The sequence below is a fragment of the Crinia signifera genome, chromosome 2, assembly GCF_055691185.1.
Source record: "Crinia signifera chromosome 2, ASM5569118v1, whole genome shotgun sequence".
NCBI lineage: Eukaryota > Metazoa > Chordata > Amphibia > Anura > Myobatrachidae > Crinia > Crinia signifera.
The window spans coordinates 142817455-142842103 of NC_139218.1; the positions used below are offsets into that span (position 1 = coordinate 142817455).

General features: G+C 46.5%; 1 protein-coding gene and 1 long non-coding RNA gene across 3 annotated transcripts in view; one reads left to right on the forward strand and one right to left on the reverse strand.

Moving 5' to 3' along the window:
* Nucleotides 1-24649, forward strand: part of LOC146060133 (uncharacterized) — a 91195-nt gene that overhangs the window by 53599 nt on the left and 12947 nt on the right. The gene's annotated exons all lie outside the window — the stretch shown is intronic.
* The window catches only part of LOC146060132 (polymeric immunoglobulin receptor-like), a 69719-nt gene continuing 64067 nt past the window's right edge, over nt 18998-24649 (reverse strand). For both annotated transcript variants that reach the window (XM_083173050.1, XM_083173051.1), the window contains exons 9-11: nt 22542-22658; nt 22385-22407; nt 18998-19799 (exon numbers count right to left, since the gene is read on the reverse strand). In XM_083173050.1, the coding sequence (XP_083029176.1) occupies nt 19722-19799; nt 22385-22407; nt 22542-22658 (218 nt within the window). In that variant the 3' untranslated portion in view covers nt 18998-19721. The remainder of the gene's footprint in view (nt 19800-22384; nt 22408-22541; nt 22659-24649) is intronic.

The following is a 24649-nucleotide window of genomic DNA, read 5'->3' on the forward strand; positions in this document are numbered from 1 at the left end:
AACCCCACTGTCCAGTCCGTCTTCAGCTCTCCGCAGTCTTCTCCTAGAAATTGATTTGTATGATACCTGTTTAACCACTTACCTTTCTGGCCGTGAATACACCATCTATTCCCCAGTACACAACACATACTCCAGAATTGATTACATACTCTGCGATAAATGGTCACTGCAACACACTAAGGGAGTCGACATCCTCCCAATCACTTGGTCTGACCATGCCGCTGTCATATGGCAATGGAACTTCCGCCCGGCCAAAATCCCCCCCAGACAGTGGTTTCTATTCCCGCACCTTCTGACAGATCCCACAGCAAAGGACACTATATAAAATGCCATAAAATCCTACGAAGCTAAGAAACTCCCAGCAAGACACATCTATCATACACCACTGGTGTGTTCTTAAGGCAGTTACAAGAGGAGCAGCTATACAAGCAGGAGCCAACTTAAAACGCAGATCCCTCTTAGCTCAACAGGAGCTAGAGACTAAATTGACAGCTCTTGAATACCAAAATAAAACGTTCCCATCTAGAACCATAAGAGGGAGATAGCTAACGTGCACAGTCAACTTCAAAAACTTATTTTGGCTCGAACCCAATCAGCTCTAAATAGATTAAGACATAAATTCTACCTATTAAGCAATCGATCTGGCAGAATGCTTGCCCGGAAACTGCGTGCCCAACAAGCTAAAAACAGAATAAAATATGTCATCACTCCCAATAAAGAGAGACTTAGTAACCCCAAGGACATAGCTAATCAATTTGCAAATTATTATTCCCAGTTATACAATTTATCCTCCGACCCCTCCACGTTACAACCCACCAAGGACACAATCTCTTCCTTCCTGGATAAGGTGCAGCTCCCATCACTTACTCCAGAGCAGCTGAATTGTCTAAAAGCTCCGTGGACACTAGATGCAGCCTTGAGAAAGACCCTTTAGTTCTACGGGTCGAAACGCGTTGGGATCATTTGTGGCATCAGGACTTCCGGGCTAGACAGACTGAAGGACTCTATTTTACCCTGGATCAACCTCTCCCAGACCGACCACCCGGGCGTTTGGACTGGTGACTATTTGATTCATTCAGAGCTTGTGAACTGACTAACCACCAGTTCTGATACTATAGCTGGTAATTGGCTCCTTGTTATCCTGTCTCCCGGAATCCATTGTTTTTAATATTGTATTGTATTGTTTCATGTGTTTTTCGTGTATGTAATTAAAAACTGGCTTCACCATTATAAGCCTTTTTTGTTTCCACATACATTGAATCACTCTACCTATTGGGGATATCCCGATTGAATCTGAGGATCTAATGGAACCCCGTGATTAATGAAAGGAAGTATTATTGCATTATTTATCACCTCCGTTATCACTTTTATGCTTGCATATACTTCACCCATCTTTTGGCGCCGTTAAAAGTTATACACTTTGTTTGACTAGTGGAGACTCAGTTAGCCATTAAAGCACTTCCCCGAAATAAAGCCCCAGGTCCGGACGGGTTTATCTCTGATTTCTATATCTCATTCAGTGACCTCCTAGCCCCATACTTAGCAGATCTTTTTAATGAACTGTCCTCCACAGGCTCCTCCCCCCCCAGAATTATTAGAAGCCCGCATAGTGACCATACCCAAACCAGGAAAAGATCCGGCCTTCTGTCAGAATTACCGCCCTATAGTGTTATTAAACTGTGATATCAAATTGTTTGCCAAATTAATGGCAAATCGTATTAATCAATATCTGCCGTTGCTGGTGCACCCGGACCAGACAGGGTTTGTTCCGGGTAGACAGGCCTCCTATAACACCAGGAGGGTATTTATTTAATTGATTCCCTCTCTAAAAAGCAAGACCTTCTTCTCCTATCCCTCGACGCTGAAAAAGCATTCGATAGATTGAACTGGCAATATATGCAAGAAGTGTTGTCTCGCTTTGGTTTCAGAGATCGAATACTCTCTTCAATTTTGACGCTTTATAGCTCCCCCTTGGCCCGGGTGTTTAGCAACGGCTTCCTATCCGACTCCTTTAAGATCTCAAACGGCACTAGGCAGGGATGCCCTTTATCCCCATTAATTTTTGTCCTCTCAATAGAACCCTTAGCCATCTCCATCCGTGGCGACACAAATTTCCCTGGCCTACAAACAGGCCCCCTCTGCCATAAACTCTGTCTCTTTGCCGATGATGTACTGCTCTTTGTGACCGACCCCTCTAGAACCCTTCCGTTTCTCCACACTACACTTGCCTCCTATAGCGCAGCTTCCTACTATAAACTTAATACTACCAAAACAGATGCCATCCCGATAAACCTCGCCAAAGCCCTACCCCACCTAAAGTCAACTTATAAATATAATTGGCAAACGGACTCGATAAAATATTTGGGTGTACATATTCCCCCGAATACAAATGACGTATTTGACGTCAACCTCTCTCCACTCCTCACCACTCTGTCCACCTTATCCAAGTCCTGGCTATCGTATGATGTTTCCTGGATGGGACGCATGGCGGCATTCAAAATGTCGCTCCTCCCTAAACTAATGTATTTATTCCGCACTATCTCCTACACTTTCCCCAAGAAATCCCTACAACTCGCCACCTCCATACTGACAAAATATGTTTGGTCGACCAGACCCCCAGCCATGGCACGTTCCAAGATGTCGATTCCTAGAGCCTTTGGCGGACAGGATCTCCCCGACCTATTCCACTACCAGTCGGCATGCCTCCTAGCTCTGGTTAAGTATTACACTCAAAGTGACCCCACCGCCTCCTGGGTGAGCATTGAACAAACACACTCTCCCAACATCCCCCTGTCAGATCTATTTAGAATCCCTAAACAGGCCAGACCGGTTCTGCCAAACCTGCTCCCATCCACCAAAGCATCCCTGCAAGCATGGGACCAATTAATATCTACCCTACCCGCCCCGATGACCTCCATTGCTAATATACCCATCACCACTGTAGCAAAGTTAATACCCAATCTAAATTTAAATGCTTGGAAATCTCGAGGTATCATATCCCTGGGTGACATACTAGACGCCCACTCTTTGCTCCCCTTCGATTCTCTTCAACACCAATTTTCAATACCCCCTTCAAAATATTTTCATTACCTACAACTTGCACATTGGTGGAAAGCTCACTTAACTAACTATTCCCCCCCTAATGCACTATCACAGGCATTTCTCTCCAGGTCCTTTCTGACAAACACCAGAGGAGATATCTCTTTCTGGTACAAAAGTTTGATAACCCCCATCGAGTTCTCCAAGACGGCCGCCCATAGGAAATGGGAGACGGACCTCTGCAGATCATTCACCTTCTCCCAATGGAGACAGATCTTTCTCTCCTCCTACACAATGTCGCATTGCCTGAACCACACAGAGATGCACATTAAGCTTATTAACAGACTCTACCTAACCCCTGACCGACTCCACACCTTCTGGCCATCATGCTCCAATCAATGCTGGAGACAGTGTGGTTGCGTAGGCAACATTTTTCACATCTTCTGGTCTTGTCCCAAACTCCTGGGATACTGGGCTGACGTTTTTAAATTAATCTCAACTGTCCTTAAGACAGTCCTTATCCCTGAACCAACCACTGTTGGTTTTGTCCATGTTTGTTTAATTTATAGGTTCACGGATAATGTCCCACCTTATTTGTTGTGAAATTTTTAAGGGGTTAAAATTATTAGGACACAACATTAAGACGAACATACATATAATGTGACGTGCCCTTACGGCACTTTATGAAGAATGAAAAGGTGTGTAAAGATTAAAAATAGGCCTTGAGTCATGGACGTGCGGTGAGGCTCAAGAGTCCCTGGCAAGTACCAGAGCCAGATATGCACCCAATATATGAGCCATGGGGTACATACCAGCATTATACACATGTGCAGCAGTATACACTGCTGGAGATTCACTGAGTTTTGATAAGAGATGTGCAGAAAAGGTAGCCAGGTGAGGCACTGCCTCACCTGCCATAGACTTTTTACTCCAGCGTTTTGACTATAAAAATGATTAGAATAATAAAAATAAGATTTTTGTTATAAATTATTTGTATGTCTGACATACTTTATCAATTCAAAACGCTAGTATGACAGGAAAGGCTGTGTCCCACCTGCCTCACCCCACCGCACGCCACTGCCTTGAGTTCTATGGCTTACTGTTTAGCTACACAATAATAATATAGCTCTGTTCCTCTTCTTGTAGTCTTGAATAATACACTATTTCAAATAAATGACATAATGTCCAGAACTGTGTGTTGTATTATTCATACATTTGGATACTTCTCCCTTGAGATTACTGTTACTATTTATTTTGTAACAGTTTACAGTATGTAGCAGGGTATTCAGTTCTCATGAATATACAGATATCATGCAGGGTCTTTTTTTAGTGATCTGCTGACCTCTGGTGGTTCATTCCCCCACTATCCACGTCGGCGTGGAGTTTATTTTATACAGTGTGGCGAGCGCAGCGAGCCACCGAGCCCAAAGCGTGGTGAGCGCAGCGAGTCCTGCAAGGGGACGCGTAATACCTGTGAAGTAATGCGCGGCCCATCGCGGGGCTCGCTACGATCGCCACGCTTCGGGCTGGGTGGCTCGCTGCGCTTGCAACACTATGTAAAATCAACTCCACGCCGACGTGGATAGTGGGGGTATGATAAAGGTCGAAGGACGCGTACCGCCGCCCCTCATGGGCACGCTGCACTCGCCACGCTTCGGGTTGGCGTTCATCGTGGGGTGGCGTTAACAATGGGGGGGCATTTGACCCATCAGGGTGGGTATACAATGAAAATTGGGGTCTGGGGGGCATTTAACATTGGGCCTAATGTAAAATTGGGTCTCAAGGACCATTTTACATTGGTTCCGATGTAAAAATCGCATTGATCGCGTCAATTGCATCGTATGTGATTTGGTTGCATGCAATGCGATCAACGCGATTTTTTAGGACCCGATGGATACAATTAAAATCGCAGGCGCCGTGCTAGGAAACAAGTACCTGCTGGCCTTTAGTAATAAGTGAGCACAATTACATCCGCATATGTTTTTATCTCATACAACCTATCTTTACTGATGGTAAGTTATTGTCCTGTAGATAGAATTAATGGTTGTATGAGAGTATACCCTACTTAAGGGTAGAAGACCATTCGTGGGGTACAGTTGCTTAGTGTTTAATTGGTACTGCTTTCCTAGCACGGCGCCCATCTCATTGATTGTATGCCTTAAGTTTAAGGTACTTAAGGCATACAATCAACGCGATGGACCCGATTTTTTAATCTCATGGATCTTATGCATCCATAAGATGCATGAGATCCATGAGATGCATGAGATAAAAAATCATGAGCCCCCAATAACCATTGTTAACGCCACCAGCACTATCAACGCCGAAGCGTGGCGAGCGCAGCGAGCCCGTGAGGGGCGGCGGTACGCGTCCTCCGAACTTTTCATACCCCCACTATCCACGTCGGCGTGGAGTTGATTTTATATAGTGTGGCGAGCGCAGCGAGCCCGAAGCGTGGCGAGCCCCGCGAGGGGACGCGGACTACTTTACATGTATTCCGCATCCCCTCGCCACGCTTCGGGCTCGGTGGCTCGCTGCGCTCGCCACTAAAATCAGCTCCACGCCGACGTGGATAGTGGGGGTATGAAAAGGTCAGAGGACACGTACCGCCGCCGCTTGCCACGCTTCGGGTTGGCGTCAATAGTGAGGTGGCGTTAACAATGGGGGGGGGGCATTTCACCCATGAGGGGGGTTAGCAATTAAAATTGGGGTTTTGGGGGCTTTTTACATTGATTCCAATGTAAAAATCTTGTCGATCGCATCGATTGCATCATCTCATGCATCTTATGCCGCACAAACACATAAGGTGCATGAGATGCTTGACATATCAGCCCCACACATATAATCTAGATTGTGGGCGCCGTGCTAGGAAAGCAGTACCGTTTAATTAATTAAGAACCTGCACATAATTTGCATGCTATCTCACAGTATATAATTTATTTGCACATTTGAAGGTTCCGCATATAAATTTATATGCTGCCTTCTGGTGTGTATATACTGTTAGTATGTCATTTGCATGTTCTCTCACAGTATGTGCAATAGTGCTGCCAGTTATTTTGCTGCTGATCACTCTTTTTGCAATTGGAGATTCAGCCTATGATTTTAATGCTGTCTACCAATGTATAAGGGGAAGATGGTTCCTATTCTGTATTATTGATGATCTGCTGGCCTCTAGTGATCAGTGAGCAATAATACACCTGCATACGTTTTGTGGTCTTTATAACCTCTATCTTTATTAGTGGTAATGGTTTTTCTAGATAGGGTTAATAGCTAAATTAGGGTTTCGCCTTCACTTGGGGGGGGGGGGGGCGGGGGACACCCTTTACAAGGCACTGTTATCTCCAGAGCTTTTGCGTGTGAGTTTATACAGTTAATATCTATCACATTTGGTTATAATAACAATATTGACATAGAAAAACAATGGCCTATTGTTCCTGTTAGGTGTTCCTGACACGTTTTTCACAACATGCTTTCTCAAGACACAAGCCGATTTTCTCTAGGTGAAAATATTTATTGATTCCCATCAGCCAATTGTTTGGCCGTCTGGGATCACATGGTCCGCTTTCTCCTATCATGTCTGCCGCTATGTGCCAGGCTCTTTGAGGCTCCTTCCGCCTTTCTTCCGGCCCTTTGAGCATGTGACCGGCGTCTCACATCATTCGGCCGGTCACGTGGTGTGTTTAGACCAATCGCGGCTTTTCCCGGAAGTGTCCAGCTATAACCCCAGAACTCTGTATTGAGTATATTTCCGTTTTATTTTTTGCTTTTTTTATGTATACACATACTTTCCTAAGTTTGCGTTTTGTCAGTGATGCAGTAACGCTCAACAGTTGGTTTCTTAGTTCCAGTGTAATAGTGAAATCTTTATTTGTCAAGATGAATATTATAAGAATTGGTTTATATTATACTGGTTCCTTTCTGAGCCCCGGAATCTGAATAGTTACATCATGATTATATAAACTTTATAAGTTCTGTATTTTTTGTAGGATGCCCATGAGATAATCTCTTCACATGATTACTTTGAGATATCCATTTTATATAAGGGGGAGGGGCAGGCTGCGCGACTGGTGACCAGGCACAACGAGGGGGGGGGGGGTCGGGATGGTATCCCCGCCCCCTTTCACACCTAGGGGACAAGGGCAGTCAGTGAAGCACCTGGGGGGAGGGAACGGCCAGCAAGGGGTTAAAAGACTGGGGCAGGGGGGAGGCCGAGCACACAGCATCGGAACAAGATAAATTGTGTATGAATGTTCGGTACTTATGTACTAACTGGGCTGCCGATTTTGAAATCGGGTCCATCGCATCGCATCCGACCATATCGCATGCGATGCGATGGACCCGATTTTTCCATAGGATTTAATGTTAAAATGGACATAGTCCATTTTAACATGGAATTCAATGGGAAAAGGGGTCCTTTTCATACCCCTACTATTTCATACCCCTACAAGTGGGCATGGAGTTGGATATAAACCTGTGGCGAGCGTAGCGAGCCACCGAGCCCGAAGCGTGGCGAGCGTAGCGAGCCCCGCGAGGGGACACAGAATACCTTCCCCTCGCGGGGCTCGCTTCGCTCGCCACGCTTCGGGCTCGGTGGCTCGCTACGCTCGCCACAGGTTTATATCCAGCTCCATGCCCACTTGGATAGTAGGGGTATGAAAAGGACCCCTTTAACCCATTGAATTCCATGTTAAAATGGACTCAGTCCATTTTAACATGGAATCCTATGGAAAAATCGGGTCCATCGCATCGCATGCGATATGGTCGTATACGATGCGATGCAATGCGATATCGCATCGCATCTGATTGTATGCCTTAAGTTAAGGCATACAATCAAAAAATCGGCAGCCCAGATAATACATAAGTACCGAATGTTCTGTTTGTCCCACTTAGGAGTAGAGAGGGTTAGTATTGTAGTGTAGGGTATAGAGGGGTCAGTAGTGTAGTGGTGAGTATAGAGGGGTCAGTAGTGTAGTTGCGAGCAAATAGGGGTTAGTAGTGTAGTGGTGGGTATAGACAGGACAGTAGTGTAGTGGTGGGTATAACGGGACCAGTAGTGTAGTGTAGGGTATAGACAGTGATGTAGCTAGGTAACACAGTGCCCGGAGCATGGGCATGCACCACCCCCCCCCCCCCCCCCCGTCCCTGAGCCTGAAGGATCATATGGTGCAGAGGGGATTTTTGCCTGCTGCACCTCCAATATATGTGTGGTGGAATGTGGGCCCCCTTTACAGTAGCGTGTTCTCCACTTGCCTGTGTGCCCAAATGCCCTAAGCATCGGTCACATGGCCCCTTCATAGCGTGTGCCCCCACATGCCTTACTGTGCGTCATCGTATGCTGCACTACATAACTACTCTACATCACTACATCCCCCTATACCCTGCACTACATCACTACACTACATCCCCCTATACCCTGCACTACATCACTACATCCCCCTATACCCTGCACTACATCACTACACTACATCCCCCTATACCCTGCACTACATCACTACACTACATCCCCCTATACCCTGCACTACATCACTACACTACATCCCCCTATACCCTGCACTACATCACTACATCCCCATATTGCCTATACCTTGCACTGCATCATCCTACACCCTGCACTACATCCCACCCCCATCACTACATGCTTCATCACCCTACACACTTAATTACTATTCTGTGCTATGGGTCCCCCTGTCCTCAGCACTGGCAGGGCTAAAACAGTAATTTTGCACACACACTGTCACACGCTGTCTTCTCATAAACACACTGGGACCCAATACAATACACAGACATGCACTGTGCCCAAAAACACACACACACCTCATACACATACTGTATACACACACTTTGCCCCAATACACACACAGTGACACCATATACACACATTGTGCCCCAAAACACACACACACACACACTGCCCCATGCATAGACTGTACATTGTAGCTGGACTCACCCCAGTCAGCTGCATATCCCTGGAGCTCTCCTGCAGCTGCTGTCATTCAGCGTGGTCCCTTGATAGGAGCAGGAGCAGGGTCTCAGCGCTGTCGGCAGCATGGTCCTGTCCTCAGCTCCTGTGGGAGCAGGGTCATGGCCTCGGCGCCATTGTCAGCATGGTCCCGTCCTCAGCTCCGGTGGTAGCAGGGTCATGGCCTCTGCGCCAACGTCAGCAGGGCCGCGTCCTCGGCTCCGGCAGGGGAGTTTCCCAGCCTTCGCTTTTCCTCCTCCGTCAGGGCACTCAAACTGTGTGTCCAGCCCCGACGGCGCAATAGGGCAAGTCTCCCGCTGGACTGCGCGCTAACCAATAGGCGCTCGCAGTCCAGCAGCCACCAATGCTTCTGATTGACTGCTGGACTGCAAGCGCTTATTGGCGAGCGCCGCGGTCCAGCAGGAGACAGAGGCTTGAATTAAAATAGCGGGAGCCGGGAGACAGTGGTGCACAATGGGGAGCGGGCGAGGCAGGCGGGCTGGCGGTGCATGGCTCCGGCGCCAGGTGATCAATCTGCGCCCGGAGCTTGTGCTCCACCGGCTCCGCCCTCGCTACGCCGCTGGGTATAGAGGGGTCAGTAGTGTAGTGGTGGGTATAGAGGGGACAGTTATGTAGTGGCGGGTATAGAGGGGACAGTTATGTAGTGGCGGGTATAGAGGGGACAGTTATGTAGTGGTGGCAGAGTTACTCGTCAATGGTAATCGCCCGGTGACGTGTCATCTGCCCGCCCATTTCTACGAGAATGTACACGCATATAAACGTGACCTGAGACTCACTTTATATATGTTTGTGCACATCACATCTTTCGATGGTCAGTGACCATCGAAAGATTTGGGAGGTTCCCACTAATATGCAAATTGATGTATATGTAAAACATTGTAATAATTGAAGAATCTTATAGAAGAAAAATTAAATAGAAATTTAATAAATAGTCTTGGCAGGCAAGACTATATACAGTAATACAGATCTGTACTATATAGTCAAATCGAATGTGAACACTGTTGTACGACTTGTAACTAACCCAGATCCAGACACAGACCCAGATCTATTTATCTATTTATTATTACCTCTTACTTGGATAAGTCTTATCACATATAATTTCCCTTATCCCTCTTACTATCACTTTAATTTCACACCAATGTGATGCCATGGGGTGGTTCTGTTGGGCTGGCCTGGGGGGTCCCTTGCCCTGGACCTGTCTCAGAGTAGTGTTAGGGACTTGTCCTATTGAGGTAACCTGGACGCGGTGGACAAGCCCATAATAATGGCCATCATTATGCTAAGAACCTCAGAAATGCAATATAGCAATGATATTAAAAGGTTTAGCATTTATATTCAGTGTGCACCTGCAAACTCCTCCTCCTGCTTGCTGCACTACAGGTCTCAGCAGGTAGCACCTCATATTTCCAGGGTGTGCAGTTTAGGGCCCCTCCCTTATGTACAGACCCAGATCTAACCAGAAATAATGACTCAGAGACTTGGGTTTGGCGAAATTGTTAGCTGAGTTTATTTGAAACACTTTAAGCTAATTTATTGTACTATAATTCTTTAATTAATGGTGGCCCATTAGGAATGGCTAGTGATCTAAGCTCCACACCATGACTGGCGTATGTACAGTAATGACGTATTCACTAAACAACTAGCGGTATGGCTTCACCTGCTTCATTGACTGCCCACCCGACTAGGTGGTGTCGCTGTCCCCAAGCGGGTGATCCAGAGGAAGCCTATAGTCAATGAAAGGTGAGCACACTGAAAACAACTGATGTGATGCATAATCATCGCTTAATGAAGACCTAAATCAATTAATCTGATGTTCTTTCCCACCAAAGAGGGGTCCTGGTCCGAGGAAACCCCACCACGACACCAGCCTATAGCACTGAAGACACTCCAAGGAACAGATCCTCCAAGAACATAAACAGCCCTTCTTTTACCAGATGGACCCCTTCAGGCCGGAAGAGATGGTGGCACTGATACCTAATTCAGTCGTGCTTGGTGACTGCCCCTCCGGCGGCTATGAACCACCTTGCCACCACTGCGTTTAGCTTCTTCCTAGCCTCGTCTATTGCTCTACCATCTTATGCACCTCTCCAACACAACCGGGGTATGATATAAGACCAGAATATGGTGCAGGTAGGCCACTCTGCGTTAATGGCCCCCAGATCACTCAAGATCTGTGCCCGCAGCTCCAGTTTGGACATATTTCCCAAGTCATTTCCGCCTAAGTGAATCACCAGGATATCGGGCAACTCATATGAATGTACATTCACCATCAGGAACGCCTTAAGCTCACTCCATGACATGCCACGTATACCTAACCACCTCACCAGCCTTGAGCCAGCAAACACGAGTCCGCCCCCTGACGCTACCAGCTTTGCGGCCCAATAGACAAAAGAGTGACCTACCATCCATACCCTGAGCCTATCGCTCGCCACACCTATAGAGGAAGGAAATGTGTGAGAGGATATTAGTATCAGTTTGTAAAGCAATGCTAGCTTATGCATATTTAGGAGAATCTGCCAAAGAAAAGAAAAATTTTGTGCTGCCCAATTTTGGTGCCATAGAACTTGGTTAAATACCAATTGGAAGCTCCTTTTTGACATGAAGGGCGGGAAGGTGACAAACCAGGGAAAGGAAAGGGATGGGAGGGAGTTTTTAACTAGCGCAATGCCATCGCCCCAAGGCCCTAATTTCCTTCGCTGTGTGCCCTGCCTTAGCCGGGGTTGTATCCGCCCCTATTCTGAAAGAGTGTGCGCTGAATTCTCTTGGGGAAAGGCCTAAACTGGCAAGGCAGCTATGCAACATCCAGCCGAATTGGTACCTGGTCTGGGGTGATCCCTCAAAATGTAGTATAGGATTCTCCCCCGGCTGGTCTGACCGTCGCATACTGATCTACTAGCGCTATTGGACAAACCGTCTCGGATGAGGCGGGGCCCAGAGCTATTCACATATACTTTCCTTCTTGGTCTGTTTTCGATCTCCTTATCCTGCACCATAGGGACCTGCTGTCCAAGCGCACATCCGATTGCAGCAAGGTAGCATTCCGTTTTTTTGGATGGGACGGCCAGCTCGGACACCTGAAATGCCCCATGGAAGGCCATAGAAAAAGCCAGGCGGAAGAGCAGCCCCTTCCCTTCATGGCCTTGCATATTAGAAACCCCTTGGTGAAATTGGTTAGTCCCTTTAGCTTAGCGAAGAAGGAAATGCCTGACAAATAATGCAAAGCCACTGCCCTGGACCTGCCCGAGCTGTGCAAGCGCCAAAGGAAAGATAATATGACCTTCTGCCTACTCCTACCTGAATGCCCTGCCCCTCCGGCGAATGATTCCCACTCCGTCCATGCTTGGTGATATGTCCTAAGCGTAGCCGGTGCTACTGAGAGTTGCGCTAGCCCCTGCAGGCCGGCTCGACTACCTGCCAAACATAAGAGGGGCAAGGGACCCCAACAATGTTAGCCTCGGGAGCCAGCTTGCAGAATCTCTCCCACTGAAACCTTGACAGCACATCTGCAATCTCGTTCTCCACCCCGGGCACATGCACAATAGGATGTTAAAGCACAAGCATTGTAGCGAAAGCTGTGCCAGTACATGCAGCACCATGAGGGATTTGGCCTTCTGATTATTGTATGGCGTGCACCGCGCTGTAATTGTCACACTAGAATAGCAAACTATGATCCCTCAAGTGTTTGCCCCCATGGCGACCATTATAGGGAATAACTCCAGCAGCAGCATGTCCCTGGTCAGCCTCTCCTGCTAGGGCCAGGCGGCTGCACACCACTGGTCATCAAGGTAACAACCGAAACCTGTGGATCCAGCTGCATTGGTGTAGTGTTGCAGGGCTGAGTTGTCTACGACGGGGGCGAGCCATATCCAAACATCTGGCGACCCCCGCCGTGGCCTGCTCCAGCTTCCTGCAGAAAAGCCAACCCATTGGTATGACCCTGCATGCGAAGTTGAGTTGGCCTAACAGCGACTATGCCTGACGCAGCATGATATTATGGGATGCTAGGCATAGTGTAATACTGTCCCCCAGCTTGGCAACTTTGTCCGGTGGGAGGCAGCAGCAACCCTTCACCGTGTAGATCTGGATCCCTAGGAAAGGCAAACAAGTGATGGGGCCGTTTTCTCTTCCGCGATCAGCACGCCGAAATGTCGAAAAAGGGAACGGATGTTGGACAGGAGGTGCGTACATTGGTTGGAGCCTGATGGTCCGACGCAGAGGAAGTTGTCTAGGTAGTGAGTGATCCCGCTCATCCTTGCCGAGACTTCAATGCACCAGTGTAGGAACGTGCTAAACTTCTCGAAGAATGCACATGACATGGAACATCCCATTGGCAAACACTTGTCAATTAAGTATTCGTTGATGATGCAGAAGCCCATCCACCTAAAGGCATTTGGAGGGAAAGCAGTGGAAATGCTGATTCCACATTGATCTTTGCCATGAGGGCACCCTGATCGAATGACCTCACCATGGACATGGTATTGTCGAATGACTGGTATGTCACCGAGCACTGCTCCATGGGAATGGCATCGTTGACGGAGAGCCCAGATGGGTAAGGCAGATGCTGTATCAGCCAAAACGTTATAACTAGTACAGCTTCCCCTCACAAACCCTGTCTCAGCCAAAACTTGCCAGGGTCCTTTTTCTGGACCACTCCTGCCAGCGAAATTACCATGTTCGCCAATTGTGGTTCTGAAAAAGGACCGGCCATCTGGCCTAACCAGATCTCCTTCTCTACCTTCTCCCTAAGTATGGTGGGGAAGGTGCGGGCGAACTTCATATTCGAAAGGAGCCCCCTGCACCTCCCCCAGTATGGGCAGCCTGAAACCCTGGCTCAAACCGTTGTGTAAAAAAATGACCACCTCCTTATTCGGGTACCGTTGAAGCCATCTGGCCATGGCTGTCAACCATACTGGCGTATGCACTCTACCGACCTGAACTGGGGTTTTTGATGGGAGCAGCTGCTCTTGGACCCTGCTGCGGGCGGATGGCCGGCTGGAAAGCAGTTGTAGGCCGGATGGTTGCCGGAGCAGTGTGTGCATATGTGCTGAAAACCCAGCTGACATGTAGAACTGGTAAAAGCATAACATTGTCCCTTGTGGGAAACGACGTGCGGGTGCTGGTCCCCCCACAGGCAATGTTGCACCATTGGTGTATGCGTAACTGCCGTAGGTGCAGCCTTTGGGGTGTCTGACGCGACCTGCTGCACCCTGTTTACGTCCATCCATACTTCAACATCCTTACAGCCAAAATCCATGACATGCAGACAGTCCTGCTTGCGACAGAACTGTTCATCGTATTTTCTCCAATTCACCCCTCCTCCTCTACATGTCATGTATCATGTGGCTGTAATGGATGATGTTCATGTGTTCTTCCGGCCTGTCCTCTAAGTAACAGGCTGCAAAGATGTAGAATCCTGAGAGCCAGTTGTCGGAGGACCTGAATGCCTCAGTCTCCTCCTCCCCTTTTACCTTAGCTGCCTTAAACTTTTTTTTGGTTTCCTCTGTAAGGCTGAAAAGGTCAACATACTGTAGACGCCTTTCTCGATTTTAATTCTGCAACTCTCCCTCAAACCTTGCAAGACCGCATTGTAGTCGCAGTGGACCACCCCGGGCAGATTCCGCCTCTTCCTTTCCCTGCGCAACAGCGCTGCCCTCTTGCGCTTTTTTAACGTTCCTGCTTGTTTGCCTCTCTCTAAGCATACTTTACTGCGCATTTGCGGGCCCTGGCTGTGCTGCCAGCCTCTGACCCCCCTGAGGAGGAAGACGAGGACAGTGAAGAGCGTCTGTCAGAGGAAAAACTCAGCATAGACCCCTCTTTAGGACTGGGAGAATCCTCACCTGCTGAATTTAGCTGCTCCGTCCACGTGTGCTCGTCCTCCTTGAACCCTTCCATGCCGATTTCCACCTCCTGTTTGGCTTCCTTTGGGGGGTGCTCATCTGTGGAGAGATGTAAGTGTCCCCTGGAGGGCTTGCGGGCCTTCCCCCGGTCCCGTCTTGACCTAGTAGCATGGCCCCCTACGTTGTCACCTTGTGGTGATACCTTTCCTAGCTGGCTATCACTGGGCCAATGTCCCTTAAATGCATTCCCCACAAGGAGCCCCCTGCGCTGCCTTTCCTCCCTGTGCCTGTGGCTCTACGCCTTTCTGTACTTGTCTACCTTGATGATCCCTCCATCAGCGGAGCTAAAATCCCTGCCATGGAGTTAAGGAAAGCAGGTAGGAGGGAGGGGTCAAATGTGGGGGCAGGGGAGGTTGCTATAGAGTCACTACCAGACCTAGAAGAGGACCTTAGAGTGTTCCCCTGCCTCTGTGCCCCGCATTCCCCTTCTCAAATTCCTCTGCCCTTCATTTTCCCTGTGAGTCTGAGGTGAGTGCATGCCGTCAGAGGCCTCTAGTGGCTGGTCTAGCTCCCCTTCTACGTTTGCTAATGCTGGCATTATTTTTCCTCTGTTCCCTCTTTTATCCCGCCCTCCCGCCAACCTTTGACCCATGGCTTCAGGCTTCCTGTGCGACCTTGCAGGTTGGAGCCGCAGCGTTTGAGCTGACCTGGCTCTATCCGGCGCCTGACTCCTGTCCCTTGTGTGACCTGCCGCTCTCCCCCCAGCAGCCCGATCGCCTGGTCCCCGTGCACTCCCCCTTCCTGGAGCCATCTGCAGCTGGGTGTGTGCGGCAGCGATGGTCACTGCACCTCCCCTGGACGCAGCCACTGTGGGGCCCGGCCGGCTAACTGAGGTAAGGGGGGACAATGTGCAGTGCGGCGGCGACAAAGCTGATGTGTTGGTTGGAGCAGCACCGTCCGGTACTGCGCACAGGGCCCTGCAATGATTGGAGGCAGCGGGGCGCCGTTGGGAACAGAGCAACGGCTCTGAGCCTGTGATGCTCGGCCTAGGGTCCGTAGTAAAGCGCGGGAAGATCACTGTGGCCGGGTGGACGCCATTGTTTAGTGGGCAGGCAGGCACAAATTAAGCAGTTTGGGGCAACAATCTAAAATCCCCTAATGCCTGTATAAATCCCCTAGTCTTTAGATAAGCCGATAATAGCACAGTATAAAAGCAGATAATAATAGATAACCCTCGCTACACAATGCTTAAAACGCTTATCCATTACAAAGGCTAGTTAATCCCAGGCCTCAATTTTATGGCAGGGTCAGAGGGGAAAACAAAAATATCCACTCACAGAAATTCCACAGGGAAAAGAGGAAGACTCCTCCTTCCCTGTCCCTATTATCCCAGCTAACTCTGCCCTCCCCTGCTTCCTTATTGGATCCGAGTCACATGCTTTCTTAGGTACACACAGCTTTGGATGTTTAATTCACTACATTCCTATGGCAGTCATTACGTTGTTCGACATAATCTGATTGGATGCTATGGGCTACATTGAGTCTTTTAATTTTTTTAAACTTTATTACATTTGCCCCTGAGCAAGAAATGGCTGCATAAGATCCAGAAGAATACATCTAAATGTCTCTGCGGTTCTAATTGCATGTGTCCGTTAACTTAATAGTTACAAATAATATATGTGAACTGAATATTGGGCCTTATTCAGATCTAAGCTCAGTACAAATTTGTTTGGAAAATGGACAAAACCATGTGCACTGCAGGTGGGGCAGATGTAACATGTATAGAGAGATTTCGTTTTTTGTGTGTTATTTTGTTTCTGTGCAGGGAAAATACTGGCTGCATTATTTTTACACTGCAATTTAGATTTCAGTTTCAGCACACCCCACCCAAATTTAACTCTCTCTATACATGTTACATCTGCCCCACCTGCAGTGCACATGGTTTTGCCCATTTTCCAAACATTTGTACTGAGCTCAGATCTGAATAAGGCCCATTGTGTGTTATTAATATGTATAGGTTCTGAGAGTTGTGTACACACCCTAATAGTTTGTGATGGACTATGGCCCTTATTCAGATCTGATTGCAGTACAAATTTTTTCTCAAAATGAGCAAAACCATGTGCACTGCAGGTGGGGCAGATGTAACATGTATAGATAGAGTTAAATTTGGGTGGGGTGTGTTGAAACTGAAATCTAAATTGCAGTGAAAAAGTAATACAGCCAGTATTTACCCTGTATAGAAACAAAATAACTCACCCAAATCTACTCTCTGCTGTCGACCTAAACACTGTTGACCTAATGCTTGTGTCGACCTGTGGACCTAGACCCATGTTGACCTAGACCCATGTTGACTTTGACCCATGTTGACCTAGAACCACGTCGACATATCCCCATGTCGACCTAACTGTGTCGAACCAATGCTTGTCGACCAACATGCTGTAGACCAAATGACCATATAGTACACTGAAACCTATAAAAAACGCTGTAAGAGATTTAAAAAAACACTGGGCTTTAGCACGCAGCTATAGCACATTGAATCGCCATGATTAAATTTTCAATTACGGAGCTACAAGATTAAATTCTCAATCACGGTCTCCGTTAAGGACATCCATTGACATCCATTGATTGTGCATGTGACCCCTAGTGCACCCACGAAGGGTATTTGTCAGCGGCAACAGCCGAACCCGCAAGCACGCCAGTGGCATGGAGTGATGAGCCCGGGTGTGAGGATTCTGAGACCGTAAGACATCACTCTGGCTGTCTCTTCCACAGCATGAAGCAATTTATGCGCTAGCCCACTGTGAGCACTTCAAAGTGCGAAGAGCTATGTGCCATTTGTCACAGGCAGCCCGGACTGGGGTTAAACCTGGCATTTGCAGCACATTTCTACCTGTGTGTGGAAGCTATCAGGTATTTATTTCCACCTGCCTATTGGAGGATTAAAGTGTGCATTTTGAGCAGTACAGGTTCTGTTTGCCGCTACCACTTCCCGATACCCTTACAACAGGGTCGCCTACCCTCCTGGAATGGCCGGGAGTGTCCCGAAAATCGTGTCTCCCTCCCGGCCCCCGGAAAGGTGGTAAACCTTTCCAGATTCTGACTGCTGAGTTTAGGTACTGCAATCAGTGGTTTTCTGAAGAGGGGGCGGGGCTAAAATGTCATAATTGCGTCATTTTAGCACGACAAAGCCCTGCACCCTGAAGTGCTGCTGAAAGTCTCCTCTTCGGGTTTCCCCTTGATCACTTAATAGTATCCCAGAAATACCAGGAATATATGACGATAGCCATATATAACATTGAAGAGTTCTCTGCACCTAGAGTTCTTTATGATTACTAATATTATTAAGCTGTTATATGGTGTATGTTAATGTTTTTTTTATTTATATTGATACCTCCGGGAAGTATTATTATTATTATTATTATTTATATTATTTTGTGCAAATAAATTGCTTTTATTTTTGTGCAAATTGATTCCTATGTATTATTAAGCAACACAGGATTTGTGTGTTTATTATATCCAAATAGTCCTAAATTTTATTTTAAACATTTCCGTTAAAACTTTGCCAAACTTCCTGCGAAAATAAACAGCTACTGTAACTTATAGGTACAAATTAGATTAGAATTTACTCTAACTTGAACAGAGAAATAAGTGTCTGAAACCACTTAATGTAGGCACAATTCTATTTTATTTTAAAATAAGGCACACATCGCAAAGACTGACTGTACTATTAGAACAATTTTAAAATTAATAATTTTTTTAAATTGAATTGAAGTATATATTTTGGTGAAACACAAAAATGTTTTTATTCACATATGTTTAAATTTATAAATCGTCCCTTTTAAATCATTCAGAAACAAAAATAAAAAACAAATACACGGGGTTTATTCTAGTTCATTCTTTCTGACAAAATCCTTCTTAGATGGACAAAACCATGTGCACTGCAGGGGGGCAGATGTAACATGTGCAGAGAGAATTAGATTTGGGTGAGTTATTTTGTTTCTGTGCAGGGAAAATACTGACTGCATGATTTTACACTTCAATATAGATCTCACTTTGAAGAAAAACCCCACCCAAATCTAATTCTCTCTGCACAAGTTACATCTGCCCCACCCGCAGTGCACATGGTTTTGTCCATCTAAGAAGGATTTTGTCAGAAAGAATGGACTAGAATAACCCCCTTAATATGGAGCTTAGAGAAAATAATTGCTAAATAATAGTAGCTAGAATGTGTATATAATCTTTTACAGTACTTTCAATTGAAAATGGTACAGTCAGGGCCGTTTCTACAGGCGGACAAGCCGTGTAGTGCCACCACGTGACTGCACGGCTTGTCCACCACTGTGATAGCTGCCATGGAGCCAGCTGCCCCATGACTCGTCGTAAAAGCTGGAACAACCGGTCAGCCTGGGGTAGCGAGGCAAAGCGCTCACCTCCGGTGGCTATTCTCTGCTACCAGGAGCTCCCCTCTGCTGGCTCCTGGCAGCTGCGATCCTTAGCTGTTTTTTTTTTTAGCTGCGGGAGTGCAGTGTACCAGTAAGCCCCTGGGCAATGAAATACCCCCTAGGCAACGAACATGCAATCACCTATAATTCATGTTTGGCCAAATTTAACAACATGTTCTTTGGAATAAGATCACAGTTTTTTCAATTTTGGTAAACAGAACAATTACCTTCTCTAAAAAAGCACAGTTATTATTATTATTATTATAATTTTATTTATAAAATTATAAATTATCTTTGCGTTGTTACATTCAGTGTATAGAAAGAAACCAGTGAGCTGTAGCTGTGATTGGTCAATATATCTAATGATTGCATATAAAAATGTTCTATGGAGCTGTTCAACACATTTTGTGTAACCTCCAGAAAGCTTTATGATGTGAGATCCTCATTTGGAGATCCATTATCATGTATCAGGAAACTGGAATAATCAAGGTCCTCCTGGGATCCCTGTAATGCCAGAAACAGAATATCATGGAAACACATTTTGGTTTTGTCTGCATTGTGCTTTTATAAATAATAACATCATGTTTCCTGTTCAACAAATTGTTTTAACTCTATTATATTATTCCTGTTTTACAGATTGAGCATAGCCTACCCTACTGTATATCTGGTAAATGGCACTCAGGACTCTGGAGTGCACCAAGGACCCGCATGTACAGATTGGGGCATGGCCTTGCTGATGAAGGTCTGGCTTGAGGGGAATTCTGGCCTAGTGAGCCATGCCTCCTATTTTTCCGTCACTCCAGGAGCAGCTTGGCATGTCCCCATTCCCTTTCACACATTAATAGATGCTGTATGTATGCAAATATATGTATCACTAGCATTGGCGAATCTAGAAATGTGTTAATGGGTGGTCCCAAATGCAACTAATGCTGCAGAAGGGTAGGCACCCTTGCACGGGCCCCACAAGGGGGCGTGGTTTCATAGAGCGAGGGAGTGGTTTAACAGGGATGCCCTATATAATTCAATTTTCCCACCCCGTCTTATAAGTATATTTTGATGATAATATCCCCATTCCCCCCCCCCCCCCCCCCTGCCTTTATAAACTAACCTCTGCGGGTACTGGTCTCCCCATCTCCAGTGCCGAGCGTCGGCTTCTTGTCCGCAGCAGATACTGCCAGGAATCTGCTGCCTGCAGGAGAGCCTACAAAAGCTCTGCAGCATAGTTATGGTGGTGGGGCGGCGCTTGTGTCGCTGACAGACAAACTGTGCCCTGTTCTGTGCCATGCAGGAAGTGTGTGGGCGTGCTGGCCGATGCACTGTGAGTGCAGGAGGCTCAGCGTTCAGAAGCATGAGCACTGCAGAGTCGCCACTGCCAACCTGGGCCTCACTGTTAGCAGCCGGGTCTAATGGGTGGTCCGCTGCACCCCCAGACCACCCCTTAGATTCGCCTATGATCACTAGTCAGCTAAGCAGAGCAATGAGTGAGAGGGGGCCTCCAACTATCCTCCCACTACAGGTTACTGCAGTCCATGAATGGAATAGTAGAACAGCGTCTTAAGATGGGATGCAGTCAAAATCCAGATGGTCAAAATCCCGACAGGGTCAAAAAATTACTTTGGGTTGACAGGTCGCGAGGTCGACATGGGTATTTTCACTGTTTTTTGACCAGACATGTGCCGACAGGTGTTATTTCATGCCCTACCATCCACTACGGCGTGGTGGGAGAATAAAATAGTGTGCCTGAAGCATTGTGAACGAAGCGAGCGATGCGAGGGGCTGTGGTTCACCTCCAACTGTGTCGACACTCGGGTCAAAAAACTGTGAAAAAACCCATGTCGACCTCGCAACCTGTCAACCCAAAGCCATGTTGACAGTTTCACAGCACATTGTATATGTCAGTATTTTGACCATGTCGGGATTTTAAATGTCGGGATTTTGTCCTTGTCGGTACTTTAAATGTCGGGATTTTGTCCTTGTCGGGATTTTGTCCTTGTCGGTATTATGACCCATTCGGGATTTTGACCGTCGGGATTTCATACCGAATCCCTTAACACATGTGTGATTTCTGCATAATTTTTATGATAGTTTTCATATTATGAATTCCATTACCTTTTCAAAATGGATAGAAAATAACTTTAAAAAAATAAGCCACAGATTGGTTAGGCCAACTCTAGAACTATTAATTGTACTAAAGTCATTTCGAGACCTGTAGCTTATTTTTCCAAAGTTGGTGGCACTGTGATAAAATACCAATATTGAGTATACTGTAATATTAAGCTCTGCCGTTGTTCAGTGTCATCTTTCCCTTTGGGCTTAATGGGCCCAATGGGATTCTAGGGGCCCACTCATGGAGAAGACAGCACTGCCTCGGGGAGTTGCTGCAGCGGAGGGTGGTGGGCAAGCTTGTAGCGCTATTTGCCGGTCGCAGGGGCTTCTGCAAATTTTGAAAAGACTGTCCGGACGTTGATTGGCTGAATTATTTTCCCACCCGTCAAATAGTGCTACAAGCTCCCAGGACCCTACCGCACATACTGTAGGTGTGTGTGTGTGTGTGTGTGTGTGTGGGGGGGGGTGCTAATGTTTTGCTCAGGGGTCCCTGTCAATGTTAAGATGGCCCTGCCATTGTTACATCAGGCCTGGGGGATCTGTGTTGCTGCAATTCTAATGCTATCAGGGGCACCATTTTTCCATAAGCAGTAGGATCTGAGCACTCTAGTACTCAGACCCTACTTATCCCAACAGAACGGATGGGGCCGGCCAGAGGAGGCACTGCTCCCAATGGAACGGATGGTGCCCAGCCAGAGGAGGCTGCACAAGGGTTTCTCTTGTAAGACACCCTAACAAATGTACTATATCAGCAATCTCACAGTAGTGTGTGTGTGTGTAAAAAGGAAGTAAGCTATTACATAATAGGCACAGACATGTGACTGATCATGATCTTCTTAAATAGATGTGAGAGTCCGGTCACAAAGCTTAAGAATGGGCAGTCATATAAACAACATAGTTACATTTATAGCTGAATAGACTTGTTTGATTTTATAATGCGCCTTAACAGTTCTTGTGAAACATTATGTTTATATATATATTACCTTCTTTTTGATCTTTGAACCTTCTAAAATCATAAGAGTTGATAAGTAAAAAAGGAAAGAAAAAAAAACAATCATTAGAAATGTTAATATATTATTTTGCTTTGTGAAATCATTAGCACTATTTATAGACAGAATTATACAGTGTTAGCATTCTTGCCTTTTTCACTTATATCAGTTTCCTGTGTCTGAATGACAGCAGGGTTGTCCTTGCCAACGGCATTGTCCAGGTCACTCAGGCTGATATTAGTCCTGTAGCTTCCAACAGACACTAAATCTGTGTTACAGGAAAAAGGATAGTTTTAAAACTTAGTGAAGTACACATGACATTAATGCAGATGAACAAATACTGAACACACAGACACACACCTCCACTTACTAAATAACCTTGATTGTTTGATTCCATACAATTAAAGCTAAGATAAAATATATTAACAGAGGAACTACCATCTTCAAGAGGAGCATCCATTCGCTGCTTATACAGAACTGGATTATGAACAATCAAAGATGTCTATTTATGATATACTGAAAACTACATCTACTAGCTTTGGAAGCATTTGCTTCGAGCAGACTTACACTGCCATCTATTGGCAGCAACTGAAACTACATTACTAGCTTTTGAAGCTTTAGCTTACTAGTGTGATACTATATGTGTGAGTTCATGTACAGTAAATGCAGACATATACTTAGAAAATTAGGGCTTCACTATTTTAAAGTTTTATACATATTTTCCTCATCCACAGCATACCGTAAATGTGTAAAACTGTAACTGGGGAGAAATATATAGCCTGATAGGATTAATGCATTGGGGTATATTCAATGCCGGGGGCGAGCTGTGAAAGTGAGCAGTGCTATCTGCCTGCTTGCTGTCACAGCTCGCCCTGTCAGTATTCAACTGACCCCCTGCATACGCCAATCCCCGTCACTCCGTTTTTGAAGTGACGGAGAATCGGCGTATGCGGCCGCTTAAACAACTAGACTCACGGCTAAATGCAGCATGCTCCCTGCATTAGCCTCGAGCCTCGCTGTTTGGGGGAATCCTCGCTGTCCTCTGAGGATTCCTCCGGAACATAGAATACAGTGAGCAACCATCGCGGGGGTTAAACAGCGAGTATTGCTTATTTTCTGTGATCCCCGCCGTAACCAGTAACCACAGAGTCATACAATTTGGTAAAAGCCCATCTGCTCTGCCTTAAACATATGTAGTGTATACACACACACACACACACACACACACTAAGGTTATTTTAATTGGAAGCCATTTAACCAACTAGCATATTTTTAGAATTGTGGAAGGAAACCAGATGACCTGGAGGTGCACCACGCAGGCATGGGGAGAATATAATAACTCCACAAAAAGTGCCATCGCGGGAATTGAACTTAAGACCTCACTGGTGTGAGGTTGTAATTCTAAGCATAATACTCTATATGCTGTCTCCAGGGGTAGATTGGGAATTAAAAGTGGCCCTGGAAAAAAATTATAGAAATGGCCTCACTTGGGTGGCACAAAATTAAATATAGGCGGAACTAACCGAACAGTCGGGATTAATACATCACTATGCCTGTATGCCTCTTTTTTTATATGCTTGGCAGTACAGTGGCCGCCCTCAGTTGCTGTGACATACCACAAGTGTCCACATTTTAAATTATCTGTCACCCCCCCCCCCCTCAGACTGACCACAGACCCAAAACCTGCATCAAGTAGACAACCAACTCATTACCAATATTCCATGAGTTTCATAAACATCCCTCCTCTTCGGAGACCAGAAACACCCAGTAAATTGTTACATCCCCAGATATCACCCACTCATGTCCTTTTTAACAAATGTTACAATGGTTATGGATGAGCAACTGACTTAGATGAGTATTTGCAGAGTTGGGGAATCAAAAAAGGCTTTTTATGTGGAAGACAGGAGCGTAATGGGGCCCCTACTCTGGGCGGCAGGGCCGGTGCTAGGGTGTCCAGCGCCCTCCTGCAAACCATAAATTTTGCGCACTTTCACATTGCCATTGCAACAAGCTGCAGCCCGATTCTGGGAGCGTATGCAACATGCGATCCTATGGAGGATCTCGGGTGCATGTACATGTATGCATACACCGTCTCAGTGCTGTGTCCGCAAAATGTTGCAGGCACTAAAGGTGCCCATACACGCTGTGAGAATTGTAAACATTATGGGCTAGATCGCATCACATCGCACGGCATGCATGCAATGTGTGTGCGATGCGATCCGAAAGCAGTACAAAAGTAGGTGCAGCACATACTTTTTG